This window comes from Macaca nemestrina, chromosome X (genome assembly GCF_043159975.1).
Source record: "Macaca nemestrina isolate mMacNem1 chromosome X, mMacNem.hap1, whole genome shotgun sequence".
In the NCBI taxonomy this organism is placed as follows: domain Eukaryota; kingdom Metazoa; phylum Chordata; class Mammalia; order Primates; family Cercopithecidae; genus Macaca; species Macaca nemestrina.
Genome location: NC_092145.1, coordinates 116,201,151 through 116,216,817, shown reverse-complemented (window position 1 = coordinate 116,216,817; position 15,667 = coordinate 116,201,151). Strand labels below are relative to the sequence as shown.

Genomic DNA, 15,667 nt, shown 5'->3' with positions numbered 1-15,667 from the left:
CTATTCTGCCTTTCTCTTCCATCTTTATCTAGAGAAACTTTTGAGGTACCATTCAAATGCCAGCTTCTCTAGTGGATACTGGCTTTTCCTCCTCTGATCCCTCAGGTACCTGGTTCCCTCCCCAGTGTTCACCCTCTAGGGTCACCAGATTTAGCAAATTAAAATATAGGCTGCTCAGTGAAATCTGAATTCCAGATAAACAACGAAGAATTCTTTTTTTTTTTTTTTTTTTTCACCCAGGCTGGAGTGCAGTGGTGTGATCTCAGCTCAGTGCAACCTCCGCCTCCTGGATTCAAGTGATTCTCCTGCCTTAGCCTCCTGAGTAGCTAGGATTATAGGCATATGCCACCACGCCCAGCTAATTTTTATATTTTTAGTCGAGACGAGGTTTTGCTATGTTGGTCAGGCTGGTCTACAAACTCCTGGCCTCAAGTTATCAGCCCACCTCCGCCTCCCAAAGTGCTGGGATTACAGGTGTAAGTCACCATGTCCAGCCAAATTCTTTAATATAACTATGTCCTATGCAATATTTGGGACATAGTTATACTAAAAACTTCACTGCTTACCTGAAATTCAAATATAACTGAGTATCTTATACTTCATCTGGCAACTTTCCCACCACCCCTCCACCACTTTATGGGATATAATACCTAAATACAGTATATGCCCAATAAGAGTGAATGGCATATGAATGAATGACTTCTATTTTGTGTGATTACATTTGCTTGATCAAGTAGATTATCTTAGAGTAATAAAAATATATATAAGAAATACTACCTTTTTAAGGGGCCAAAACAAGTCATTAGTGGAAATCAGTGTTCTCAACTAAGATGAACTAAGAACCACAGGGAAGCCAGTTCTTGACCCCATGTCTACAGAAGAAAAAATTCTAGGATGGGCTAGGAGATTCTGAGAATCACTTTCAACTGAGAACAACTGATATAGACCATAAAATAAAATCATGGCACATTTCTAATCATTATGCTTTCTTTAGCACAGATTAGTCTGGACTTGGTGTATTTAACTGACAATTATTCTGCTAGACAATTAGAGGTAAAACTACTGGGTTAACCTCTGACATTCTTGGCTTGATATAATGTTGTTTTAACTACATTCCAGCAGAAAAGCAACACATTCTATAAATATAACACATCTAACCGAAAAGAGAGTGATGTCCTGGCAAGAAATGAAAGCAAGCCTTGAAGTGCAACACTGGCTTTCTTGACTCATAACACACACAAATCTCCTTGCCAACAAGAACTTGTGAATATTAAAAATATGTTGTTCTGATTAGAAGCTGCATGAATGCCTATTTTGGTACCATGCTAATAGATGCCTCTTTTGTTTCTGGCTGATTCCAAACTCCCCCCACTGTAAAAAGTTACATGATAATAGAGGTAACTAAAAGGGAGCAGGGGAGGGTTATAATTCCTCCAGTTGCACAAATTTTCAAATGGTCACACAAGAAACAAATGCATCTGACCTCCAAATTCATTTAGAAAATATCAAAATCCTATGGAAGTGACAGGAAGACCATCAATGCACAGCACCTAATCTTGACCATTTGCCTCTTCCCAGGGCCCAGATGCATGGAAAGCAAGCCCAGGCCACTCGTCACAACTGCAAGAAACACTACCTACCCTGTCCCACTGACATCTGAACCACTGGCTCATTAAGTGTGTTTTCTTTTTTCCAATCACTTAATTTAGAAAAGCTCGAAGAAGGCATTTAAATGATTTTTCAAACTATCTGCAGTCCAAATAGACCTTCCTTAACAAGAATTCTCATATTAAATATTTCAAGAGAGACTGGTTTCTCTCTAAACAAAGCTTGGTGACAGAGTGTTATTCATGTTTGCTTTCTACAGGATTTGCTACAGCCTTCCAAATTTCTCTACTCTGCTAACAAATTCAATGTCATTACGCAGCGTGATTACTGTGTATTCTATACACAACTCTTGAGCTGTGTCTTCACACAGGGAAATGTCCTGACCACAGTGAACCAATAAAAAATTCGGAAAATTTCCAGAGACTTTAAAATTGTCTTTTACTCAGGTCTTTTTTTCCTGAGCCTTTATGATAGCATTCCTCCCTCCTTACACAAGAATGATTTTCAAGTACATCATTATGACTATCTTCGGCTTGCCTTTGGAATCTGCCTATGTGAGATTTGAAATCAAGAGTCTGAAAGAATTGAAGTCTTAATAAAAGCCTTTCCAAGATTCTAAAAGAAGTCACATTTCATATTTCTTCTTGGATAGTTTAATAAAACTAAGATGAACTGGACAGGAGCCAGTGAGCTATAGGATTATGAGCTTTCACTTGAAAGGTAATAATGAAAACAATAATGCAAGTCACTAACCCAGGCCTGCGGTGTCCTGTGACCTCCAGTCTATCATTTTTGCAAGTTTGGTGTCATGGTGGGAAAGTAATCAGAAAATAAGCAGAGCTTAGTTACAGAATATCAGAACAAAATGTTTCGATAGAAACCTGTAAGAATTTTTTTTTGCTACAGCAATACTATTACATAATCAAATACACATAAGTAAAATAGATATCCACAGAAATTATAAATTGTAAATTCTTTGTTCCTAAATAATCTTCAACCATTTTCTAATGCATTCTCGCCACTCTTTAAAAACTGCCTTATATGTTTTAAATGACCCTAAAGAATCTAAAACCTCTTGTCTCTTTGTAAAATGTCACACTTTTAACCTTAAAATTTGTGAAAACCTGTTTTTAAAATGTTAAGGTATTTCCCTATTTCCTGAAAGATTTACCATTAAGCCAAATTCACCAAATAAAATGGCCAGGGAGTGGATAGTGTGTCAGTTGGAACACAAAGAACAATGAGGACAGCTCATAATACCTCCTCATACTAATCTTCCTCTTTTCCCACCACTAGTAAAACCAAGTAGAGACACTAAACTGAATTCTCTTTCTCTTTCCGTCACCTCACCAGTGGCTCTCCTCTAACATGGTAGAATAGCCTGGTCATGATCTGGGCACCTCTGATTCCCAATCTCCATTTCTAGTCTTCACTTTTTTCCTGAAAACACATCCCAAGTTTCCACCTGCCTGGAGGGACATCACCACACAGATGTCCTAACACCCCTTCAAAGGCCTCATGCCCTGAAACATACCCCAGCTTCAAACCCCAATCCTGTTTCTTGCTCTGTGCTCCTGGGCTTTATAAAGGTATCATGACTCAACCACAGAGACCTCTGAGGCCGATACAGTTTGGATATTTGTCCCCTCCAAATCTCATGATGAAATGTGATCCCCAATGTTGGAGGTGGGGCCTGCTGGGAGGTGTTTGGGTCATGGGGGTGGATCCCATATGAGTGTCTTTGTGTTGTCCTCGCAGTAATGAGTGAGTTCTTTCTGTTGGTAACCGTAAAATCTGATTGTTAACAAGAGCCCAGCATCCCCTCCTTTCTCTCTTGCTCCCCGTCTTGCCATGTGACACGCCTGCTCTCCCTTCACCTTCCACCACAAGTAAACGCTTCCTGAGGCCTCACCAGATGCAGAAGCTGGTACCATGCTTCTTGTACAGTCTGCAGAACTGTGAGCCACATAATCCTCTTTTCTTTATAAATTACCCAGCCCCAGGTATTCCTTTAGAGCAATGCAAAACAGACTGAGCAAACTACCTCCCTACGCCTGTTTCCTTTTCTGTAAAAGCTGACAGTGACAATAACTATTTTAGATGGTCATCAGAAGATTAAATGAGATAATGATAAGGTAGGCACTTTTTCATTAGATATTCCCCCTCCTCACTCTCTGTATTTAATCACAGGCCAATGCCTATCAACTCTGCCAACCAAATGTCTCTCAAATCCTTCCCTAATTTTCTGTTCCTACAATCATTGTCCTGGTTTGGACACTCAGCATTTCTAGCCTGAACAATTGTAAAACTCTTGGACTGGTGGCCTTGCTCCCTTTCCTTTCCAATCTGGTGGCCTATTATTGCTCCATGAGATAGGGCTATGATGGGACTCAGTCCTTTTGTCCATTTTCCCAAAACACAGCACAGTGCCTGACACAGAGTAGGCATCCAACAAACACTTCTTGGCAATGCTGGCTGGCTCCAAATTCATTATTCCAACCACCAGACACGATGAAGCCACGCTCTGAGAAAAACCTCAATCTCATGAGCATTGAAGGAAGTCTTCTGCACATGTAATGAGGTTGCATGACCACCTTATTCTCAGAGCCCATGGCCCTCAAATCCCTGCTTCTCCCCCTTGTACTCATTGTGGTACATCAATACAGAGCCCTCAGGCCTAGATTAGTAATTAGAAAGAAAATTTGTTCAACATAGGCAGAAATCATGAGATGTATTAAATAACAATAGGAAGGTAGGCTAAGTAGAGCATGGGCATGTTAAACATAGAAAGAAAGGGATGGCAAAACCAAAAGATAACTGATCTTCAGTAGGTCGTAAATATACATGAGGCACCTGGGCTCTAAATATTCATGATATGTTAAATATAGAAAGGACACTAAATATTCATGAGCACCCAATATTTATGAGGCCTCAATTTGGCCACTCATTCATCGGTGACACCCATTTTGGCCCCATGTGACCTCTGCCCAAGAAACACAAACAAAACCCAAGACTATTCAGCAGGCTTATTGACAAGCTACAGCCATGGCCAGGCACACTTCTCCCTGCATCTCTCCAACAGAGCAAGTGTGTGCCCTCAGCCCGAGGCCCCTTCTGTCTGTGGTTCTACTTGCTTGACCCTCAATTCTGGTCTCCAAACCATACTAGTAGCAGGGAAGGTTAGTGAAGCAGAGACAGAACCATTGCTGATGCCAGGATTCAGGCAGTATGGTCCTTCTGCCTACTTGTACCCTGTCCCAAGTGTGTGAACCTACCCTATCTCTTTCCCTCTTGTTTCTCATCATGTGTTTTAAATTACTTTAATGTATCATGTGATTCATGGATTTTAATGTGATCCATAAGCCTTGTGTTTTGTGGCCTCTGGGACAGCCTGCATGTATAATTCTCAAAGGCCACCACTGCATATAGGTGACATCCCACATAACACTCTCCCTGCCGCATACAGAACAGATTGTAGGAGGAGCAAGAATGGAAACAGGGAGACCACATTAGGCAGATATTCCATTCCTCTAGTCAACAGATGAGGGTAACTTGAATGAGGATGGTAGAGAAGGAGATAGAAAGACATGGACATATTCAGGATATGTTTTTCTAGGAGACTGAAGAACAGGGATGGTAGTTATGAGCAAGTGGGGAAAGTAAAAGGAGTAGAGATTGTAGTTAGAGAAGACAATTTCAGAGACTGAGATACTGGAGGTGGCAATACTCTAAAAGGCAAAGAAACAACAACACACCCAAGAATCAGCTCCTCAAGGAACTAAGTACCCTGAAAGGTCATTTACACCAGCGACCAAACAAACACTCAAATCGTCTCATACTTCTAGCAGGCTGTCGGTGAAAAACAACCCCTGACCTGCCCCCAGGGCCATCTATTTACACGAGGGAACAAACAAGTCTGTGACTCTCCTCTCCTCCGCCCCTACACCAGACCCCTAACCCCAACCCTATCCAAGTCCATTCCCTACAACTTCCAGCAGCTCTCTGCCAGAAAGTTCTTCCTCTTATTGACCTGAACTCTGATCCCTAGGTCCCATCCATGAAGACATGAAGATACAGAAATAAGGTCACCCCTTCTCCACATGACACCTTTAGATTCCTGAGGACATTTATCAAGCACACTTGAGTCTCCCCATTACAGACAAATATCCCTTTTCACTATTCGGTCTTGCACATGGCAAATGTTCAGTTCTTTCACCGTCGTAGTTGCTGTCCCCTGAAGTCAACCAGAACTCAGCAGCATCCCAAGAGAAGGACCCACAGCACAAACAGAAGAAAACAGTCACCTCCATTGATCTCTGTCATACTTAATGCAACATAGGATTAGCTTCTCTGGTGGCCACATCACAGAGTTAACTCTTATCTGTGGCTGAGAGGAGTATGGACAAAGATGACTGGCATACACAGGGTGAAGGAACAATGACTCTCTGGTGAGGTACCATTGAAGTCTGTAGTTACCAGGTATGAGGATGAGGAGGGGGTGGTTGAAACAAATGACAGTAAATTCAAGAAAGAAGAGAATGCCAATCTGGAAGCTGCAGTAGAGAACAGCTTTCTCTTCTCCCCTAATGGTGTTGCGAAGGAAGTGATCTGCTCACGGCAAAGTGACCAAAGGGTTTGAGGAAAAAGTTAAAGGCACAGGAGAGTTTACTCATACCAGAACAGCACCTGAAAGGATACAAATATGCCACAGAGGAGTGAGAGACCCAGCCAATGATGAGGTGCAGAGAGTAGAAAGCTGGTAAGTCACCATCAATAACTACATGCTAATGGCATGTTTATATTCACCATTGCCAGCAGGTTAGACAGCCTAAACAGTAGCACGCAGTCTTTTGAAAAAGCTAAAGGCAGGCAGTATATAAAGGCAGGAGTCAGAAGTGAAGGAACCATAACTCTGCTTTAAATAGATACCTTGAAGCAATCCACTATTTTTCACCTCTGGTTCATTTACTTGTATTGTGTCATCTTCAGGGTAGAAGTAGATTTTGTAGTATCTTATTCTGTAGTTGGTTTGGCTTTTATCAGGTACTTCCTCTTCCAAATAGGCATCAAAAGATAATACCTGTTGGAATCATAATTAGAAACTAAGAAATGAAAAGAAAATTCAGCAAACTTAAAATCAACATAGCAGCTGCGTGCATACTTTTTGTTAATATAAAGAAAAAAGTAGAGAGAATTTTTCCAAGAAGACATTCTACACATCAGCTATGCGAATGGATATACAATCTAAGATACAATACATAAAGATTATTTTATACTTTTATCACCATCTGGTTAGAACAAGGAAATGATATTCAAGTAATACATCCATCGTTCAGCTCTACCATAAACTGAACTAGAGTCTGCCTTTGGGATTTCACAGTGGGATTCTAAATGTATGTGTTATAGAGACAAAATATTCTTTCTCACAAGATGAATAAGTTTTGTCATTTTTTCCCCATTAACAATAACACAAAGCTGCCTTGGTTCTGGCATAAAATTATCCTGACTGTTAGTCCAGACGATTGCTTGCCTTCAGGTAATCCAAGCAGGCATATCTGAAATTCATCCAATGCCCTGGAGACGCCACCTTACACTTCGGGAACCTCAAGGAGCCTAGCCCAATGCTAGACTCAGACTCATCTTGTATGGGGGCGGTAGGGAATAAGGAAGGGAAGGACAGGTGGATTCTAAAGCAGTTATGGTAAAATTCAGAGATAGTCAAAAATATCTTTGAAAATTCCTTAACTACTTTAGAAAACTGTGCCTCTCAGTAAAGTAAAACACAGCCCATTTTTCTCCCATATTGAAGCAGATGACTGCCTGCTTCTTCAGTTGAAGACCAGTTAAAATCATTTCTTTATGCTTAGGTGCCATGTTGTATGAATAATATATATCTTTAACCATTGGAAACATTCTTAATATGGCATCCTGCTCACACACTGAGCACGACAAGGTAACTGAGGACAACTGTGGGAAAAGTAGATTCAGGCTACCATTTCAAGCTTGACCTGTGGCTCAAGCTCTGTGAGAGCTCCATTTAAATATTCTCTGTGTTTCTCGCTTTTGATCAATTTTTATAATTGAAGTTGCAAAAGTTAACTGTGCATATGATGTAACTCCAGGGTTATTTAATGTGGACAATATGATATATATGAGTGAGTCTGTTAGATGCAATCTACCCTCTAGGGGTGGTGGTCAGTTAACCTAATTAAGAATATATACTCCAGGAGTGCTTAGCAAATTTTTATCAGAAGCCCACACTTCAGAAGTAGCTAACAAAATGCCTCAGTAGCTTATTCTCTGATCAACATAAGAAGCTTTGTCAATTGCCGTAAGTGATGTTAGAAATAAATTTTAGTGAAATGATTATATCCAAAATGCACATACCAGTTACAAATACTAACCAGGCACTGTCCTTACAGGAACAGGTTCTAAGAGTCTGATGAGCCCAGAGATCTACTCCCTTCAAAATGGCACCTTTGGCTTCATTCCCAAATAGTCCTGTGTTCAGCTGCTTTCTTAAGGAATTTGTCTGGCCTGACTCCAATTAGGTTAGCTAAACCCCATTGCTAGAATGCTGTCACATTTGTATTGAGTGAACATTTCAGATAAGATGCTGTTGGACAAGTATAGAGTTTCCTTCTGGGGTGACAAAAAAGTCTTGGAACTAGATAGATGTGATGGTTGCACAGCCTTGTGGATATGCTAAATGTCACTGAATTGCACTTTAAAATGGCTAATGGTTAATTTTATGTTACGTGAATTTTACCTCAGTTAAAAAAAAGATATTAGACACTGAGTCATGTTGGACACTTTAAAATGGTGAGTTTTTGTTATGTGAATTATATTTCAACTTTTAAAAAGTAGAGGGAGGGAGCTGGGTACAGTGGCCCAGGCCTGTGGCAGGAGGATCACTTGAGCCCAGGAGTTCAAGACCAGCCTGAGCAACATAATGAGACCCTGTTTTTACAAAAAAATTTACAAATTAGCCAGGCATGGTTACATGTACTTGTAGTCTCAGCTACTAGGGAGGCTGAGGTGGGAGGATCGCTTGAGCCCAGGAGATTGAGGCTGCAGTGAGTTACGACCTCGCCACTGCACTCCAGCCTGTGTGACAGAATGAGACTCTGTGTCTCAAAAATAATTTTTTTTAAAAAAAATTTTTTAAGGAAAAAAAGATGTTAGAACACCTAAAAGGAGAAAGAGCTGGGGCTTCATCAAACTTTCAGGGTAGGTAATATTTAATCTGAGATTTTTTTTTTCTTTGTAATCAAGTAGGAAAGTGTAGAGAGAATATTCTTGGCTCTCACCCCCCTCTATATACTGAATGCTACCAGTATAAATTTGTGAATGACTGCACTGGCACAGGTCAATTGACAACTGGCATAGGTCAACCGTCATGTATGTAATCATTAAATATTTATCAATCAAATGATGCATTAAAAGAGAAGGATGCTAAATTGAAATAAAGAGAAAAGGAAAGACATTATCTTAGGTTGGGCTTCAATATGTCCAGATGAGGGACAGAGTGATATTTCATATTCTGGTCCCATGAGAATACAGGGCTGTCAAACTCCAGCATGAAAGATACAGAGCAAGTCAGAATGAGGTAGAGATGGAAAGATAAAAAAGGAAGAGGAAGAGGAAATTGTAAAATGTGGCAAAGTAGAATGTAAGAGGAGAGACACCAGATAGATTAAAAAGTGATCTTGCAAAAATAAATGATCTAATTGCAATGGAACTTGATGTATCAGAGAATCCAGAAAACAGAACCTAAAATAAAAACTGTTAAAAATGAAAATTTATAGGAACATAATTATGATGTAAGGTGTTATCATCACTTATGATATCAAGCAGAAACTAGATAAATAAGGTCCTAAGCTGGGCACGGTGGCTCACGCCTGTAATCCCAGCACTTTGGGAGGCCGAGGCAGGTGGATCACTTGAGGTCAGGGGTATGGAGATCAGCCTGACCAATATGAAGAAATCCCGTCTCTACTAAAAATACAAAAATTAGCCAGGTGTGGTGGCACATGCTTGTAATCCCAGCTACTCAAGAGGCTGAGGCAGGAGAATCACTTGAACCGGCGAGGTGGAGGTTGCAGTGAGCCAAGATTGTGCCACTGCACTCTAGCCTGGGTGACAGAGTGAGATGCCATCTCAAAAAAAGAAAAAAGAAAAAAAAGAAAAGAAATAAAAAAGAAAAATAAGGTCCTAGAGGATGTAATTTGCTGCAATTTTCTTGAAAACAGAATATATATATATCATTTGGTGGGGGCATGTGATCTTCAGTCCTCCACAGGCCTCTGCAGACCCTATATTATATGAGGTTACCTGCCTGATCCTCAAGGCATTTGGAATTTTAATCTTAGCCTAGAGGATATAAAACCTTAGGCTGGGCACAGTGGATCATGCCTGTAATCCCAACACTTTAAGAGGCTACATCAGGAGGACTGAATCACTTTAGGCCAAGAGTTCTAGACCAGCCTGGGCGACACATGGGTCCCCGTCTCTCCAACAATTTTTCTTTATTTAACTAGTCAGGTATGGTGGTGCATGCCTCGTAGTCCAAGCTGCTCAGGAAGCTGAAGCAGGAGAATTGCTTGAGCCCAGGAATTCAAGGCTGCAGTGGGCCATGATCATGCCATTGCATTCCAGTTTGGGTGACAGAAAAGAAAAAAAGAAAAAGAAAAAAACTCTGAAATCTGAAATCAATTAGCTTTAAATAACAGGTATATGATTTCCTCATTACAAAGGAAAAATTTTAAATGTTAATATTTCTGAAGTCAGGATCTTCTTACAATTAAAGCAAAAAGAATCTCAAAGCAATCAAGAATGCATTTTGATGGGCAAGTAGTTCCAACTTGATGTATGGTGCAAATTTAGCTTTGTAGAGTAGGATCTATCCTATCTTCATGTCAGTTGAGTTATTTGCTTTGCATTGCATATCCCAAACAGCTGGATTTTAACACTAGATTCCTAATTTTCACTTAAAATGTTTGAAAATAATTGTTGTCTGATGCAGTATGACACAAAAAATAATTGCGTGGAGAAGGTTGTCCATTGCAGGCTAGACCATGCAACTGTAAGGCAAAAGCCAAAGCCTAATCTCTTAGAATAAATCATATAATTTTTAAAAATGGGGAGGCTGATGTGGCCAATACGTGAGTCAGAAAGACTATTACTTCAGGAACCAAACATCTAAGTGTCAAAAACTTACAGCTGAATTTCTAGAGAAGCTATCAGGAAAGAAAGACAAAACATTGGCAATGTTCAATAACCTCAACATTTTATAAAGAGGTCAACATCACATGTCCAAGTTTAATATGTTTAAGCTCGATTTTATGAAAAAGGCTCAGACTTAAATTGTGAAATACTATAAAAGGGACATAATGGTAAGGATAAATGCCTGCTCTATATGTTAGTAGACAATAAAAATTTGTGTACATTTAATACAATGTTGCTTACTCTTCCTGAAAAAGCTATTATTAAATCAATGGTTTCTCTTATGATTATGAAGTCCCATAATCAAGGAAATAAATGATAATAAATTTTGTGTTGCATATAGAGGATGGCTCCTTTATACATGACAATATATATATTTACAGAAATATATCTGAAACTTATATGCTAATTCACAAAAATTTTAATAAATTTTAAAAACAGTAAAATTACACAAGTTATACTCACTGATCACAAAGTGATACAACTAGAAGTGTATAATGTACCTATAAACAAAAATTGTCACTCCTCATAATTGTACCAAAAATAAATTTAAAAATATAAAAAGTATAAAGATAAAATTTATATAAATGTATAAAATAAAATTCCTATAAAAGTATATAATAAAATATAAGACCATACAAACCTATAGGATCTAGGCAAATTTGCAATCTGGGGTAAATTAATAGATTAAAATTATTACATAAAAGAATTGAGTCTGAGAGACAGGATAAATCGCTAACAGTGATTCTCAGCCTTGGCTACGCATTAGGAACTTTAAAAAAGTTTTAAAAGACCAGACCCGGCCGGGCACAATGGCTCATGTCTGTAATCCCAACACTTTGGGAGGCCGAGGTGAGTGAATAATCTGAGGTCAGGAGTTTGAGACCAGCCTGACCAACATGGTGAAACCCAATCTCTACTAAAAATACAAAAAATAGCTGGGCACGGTGGTGGACACCTGTAATCCCAGCTACTCAGGAGGCTGAGGCAGGAGAATCACTGGAGCCTGGGAGGCAGAGGTTGCAGTGAGCCGAGATTGCGTCACTGCACTCCAGCCTGAGCGACAACAGAGTGACGTTCCGTGAAAAACAAACAAACAAACAAACAAAAAACTCAGACCTTGCCTAAATAAATTAAATCAAAACCTTGGGGAGGGGACTATTACTATTTTTTAAAAGCTACTGATGGGGTTCAGGACATGTTACCTCAGCAAATATGCCGAGGCATATGGCACCTTAGCATTTGAGAAAAAGGTAGAAGCAGGAAGTTCTCTCTGACCTTCTCATCATTCTCCCTGGAGGCAGGTCATAAAACCTAGGAAGGTCATTGTCTGACCTTCTCCCTTCCTCCTTCCCTATAGACTCGCATGTGACAGGTGTCCTGCCCTATAACCAGAGGAAAGGAGTGTCACATAGGGATGAAGAAAAAAAATCTGCACAAACAAGTCTTGCTATTGTAAGTTCCCCCCAGTTTATTACCATTAGATCATATCCTTTTGTCCTCCAATCATAGTTCTACATGACTGTTCACAAAAATACAGTTTTCTCCTGTTTCTTTGGATCATTTCTGAAGGCTCCATGTCTCCTCAACCTTTCGTTAAATAAATTTGTGTGCTTTTCTCTTGTTAATCTGTCTTTTGTTATAGAGGTCTCAACCATGAACCTTGAGATAGGCAAGTACAAAATACCTTTTTCTTTCCTACTCTCCCCAGATAATTCTGAAACATAGCCAGAGTTTAGAATCAGTGAGCAATGATTCAAACAAAAGCTTTTAAAGCCGGGCGCGGTGGCTCACGCCTGTAATCCCAGCACTTTTTGAAAGGCCAAGGCGGGCAGATCACCTGAGGTCAAGAGTTCAAGACCAGTCTGTCCAACATGGTAAAACCCCATCTCTAGTAAAAATACAAAAAAACTAGCTGGGCCTGGTGGCGCATGCCTGTAATCCCAGCTACTCAGGAGGCTGAGGCAGGAGAATCACTTGAACCCAGGAGGCAGAGGTTGCAGTGAGCCATGATCGTGCCACTGCACTCCAGCCCAGGCGAAAGAATGAGACTACCTCAAAACAACAAACGAAAGGTTTTGAAAAAGCAAAAATTTGTCATAAGAAAAACAGGAAGCAAAAAAGATAGTATGGATATATAAATTTGAAAGAAGAAGAACAACTACAATAAATAAACCCAAGGACTTTTTAAATAAATAAAAGAGATAAGATTTTAGAAAGCTCGGCAAGAAAAATATAAATAAAATGAGAAATGAGATTGTGCATGACAGAGACGTAATTATAAGATATAAACTATAAGATAAATTATTTTATAATAATCATGCAAACATATGAAAATGAATTTTAAAATTGCAATTAAATAAGTGATGTTCTGTACGAACCGTGACTTATCAAAAACACAATGAATACGCTAATAACCAAGTAAGAAGTGAAAAAAAGTAACCAAAGAATTGCCCCAATAAAGCCTCCAACCAGGATGATTTACTAATGAATTTGTTCAAACTTTCAAGGAAAAGAAAATCACCAAATTATATAACTCCCCAGGATACCAAAAAAAGATGGAAAGCTACGAAGGTGAATTCCTATGCCTAATAGATGTACCATGAAAAAAAAGTAACTGTAAAACAATAGTTCTCACCCTGCTACACCTTAGAATCACCTATAGAGCTTTTAAAAATCCTGATGCACTGGCCACACTGTCCCCACCACCAGCATCCCCACCCCGACCACAGACATCCACCATCCCCTAAACACACACACACACACACACACACACACACACACACACACACACAGAGAAATCAGATTCTCTCTGGGTGGGCCTAGGCATCAGTAATTTTTAAAGCTCCCCAAGTGATTACAAACTGCAAGCGAGAGTTGAGAACTACTGCTACAGAGCACTTTCACTACTTATGATTTATAGAAGAAAGATCCTAAGTAAAATACAAGCAAACAGAATTCAATAGTCTGTAACAGTTACAAGCCACCTATACACACAAAAAAACAGCATTTTACTCACAGATGCCAACATGTTTCCCAATTAGGAAATATGAGCATATATATAATGATCTCACACCATTTCCTACCACATACATTTTTAAATGCAAGGGGTAGTTCCTTAACAAGATTACAAAAGGATCTGCTTTAAAACAACAGCCTAAATATCTAACATAATACTTAATTAAAATATGTGCCTACCAAAATCAGAACAGAACAATAATGCCCCTACTAGCATCATTATTTAATATTGTTTTTAAAAGCACTGACAATGTAGAAAGATATGAAGTAAAAATATTAGCAAGAAAGAGACAAAAATTATCATTATGGGTAGATAAAATAATGATGTAGACAAAGGCTGAAAAACTAACAAAGATTTCAGTACAACCATACCTGAATTTAAAATATTCTTATGTGTCAGCAATAACCAGCTAGACCATACAGTGGGGGGAAAGTATGTTCATAATAAAAAATTACAAAATACTTAAAAATAGTTTTAATAAAAACTCTGACCCAGATAAAACTCTAAAAAGATTTACTAGAAGATACATGAATAGAAGAGCTTGACTAAAAGGATAGGTGAAGTATATTCTGGATAAGTAGAGACTAAAACAACTTTTCAAGTGGGTATTTCAATGTCATTTTGGAGGGACTTAGAATTATTATTATTATTATTATCATTATTATTATTATTTATGAGATGAAGTCTCACTCTATTACCCAGGCTGGAGTGCAGTGGTGCAACCTGGACTTACTGCAACCTCTGCCTCCCGGGTTCAAGTGATTCTCCTGCCTCAGCCTCCCAAGTAGCCGGGACTACAGGTGCACGTCTCCACACCCAGCTAACTTTTGTATTTTTAGAAGAGACGGTTTCACCATGTTGGCCAGGCTGGTCTCAAACTCCTGACCTCAGGTGATCCACCCGCCTCGGCCTTCCAAAGTGCTGGGATTACAGGTGTGAGCCACCGGGTCTGGCCTAGAATTATTTTTTTAAGTCTACCTGATAAAATAAACAGTTCAGCCTATTAAAGATAGTTATAAAATTTGAGTGTAATGAAGGAGATACAGCTCTCTTAGACTTTATACCTTAATATAATAGTTCAATTATTAAAGTAGTGCAATACCAGAATAACAAGAGACATAGTAGGTGTAAAAGAATAGATGGCCTGGAAATAGACTCTATTAACAGGAATTTAACACATAATGAAAGAGGAGTCATATATCAATAATCAAAAAAGTACCAACTTGGAAAAGCATCAGTGTATAGCTCCCTGTAAAATCCAACCCAAATATCAGATGAAGTATTGGCTTAAATATAATAAATCAATACCTGTCACCTTCCAAAAAAATTAATACGTGTCAAGCCTCAGAAGGAGGAATGACATTGCAGGCTTGGGAGAAAAAGAGAAAGAAAACATTTTTAAAAAGTAAAATTTAACTACATAAATAAGTTATAACTTTGATATACTAAAATATAAACAAAAACATGCTAACAAAAAATTTTAGAAAATATGGCTAAACTTTAATTTTATAAACATTTTTAAATTAATTTTTTAAAGACCCTAAAAGAGAAATGGGAAAAGAGCATAAACAAAATTCATGAGAAGGTCAACAAATAAAAAGAAGTTCACTCTAAGAAACTGTCAGATTAAGTGCAAATTAAAATAACAACGAGGCATCAGGTTTATGTGTGTGTTTCTCCTATTAAATGGACCATTCATCATGGATGAGATTTTAAGTTAGTACAATTCTTCTGCGGCAATGTAACGCTATGAGGAACCAATTTAAAATTCCTACCTCCTCTCAGGAACTCCATTTCCTGGCACGTAGTCCAAAG

General features: G+C 38.8%; 1 protein-coding gene across 1 annotated transcript in view; it reads right to left on the bottom strand.

The window, feature by feature from the left end:
- The window catches only part of LOC105463430 (EF-hand domain containing 2), a 197,036-nt gene that overhangs the window by 119,927 nt on the left and 61,442 nt on the right, over nt 1–15,667 (bottom strand). Inside the window, exon 3 of the mRNA XM_071089226.1 lies at nt 6,538–6,688. Coding sequence (XP_070945327.1) covers nt 6,538–6,688 — 151 coding nt within the window. The remainder of the gene's footprint in view (nt 1–6,537; nt 6,689–15,667) is intronic.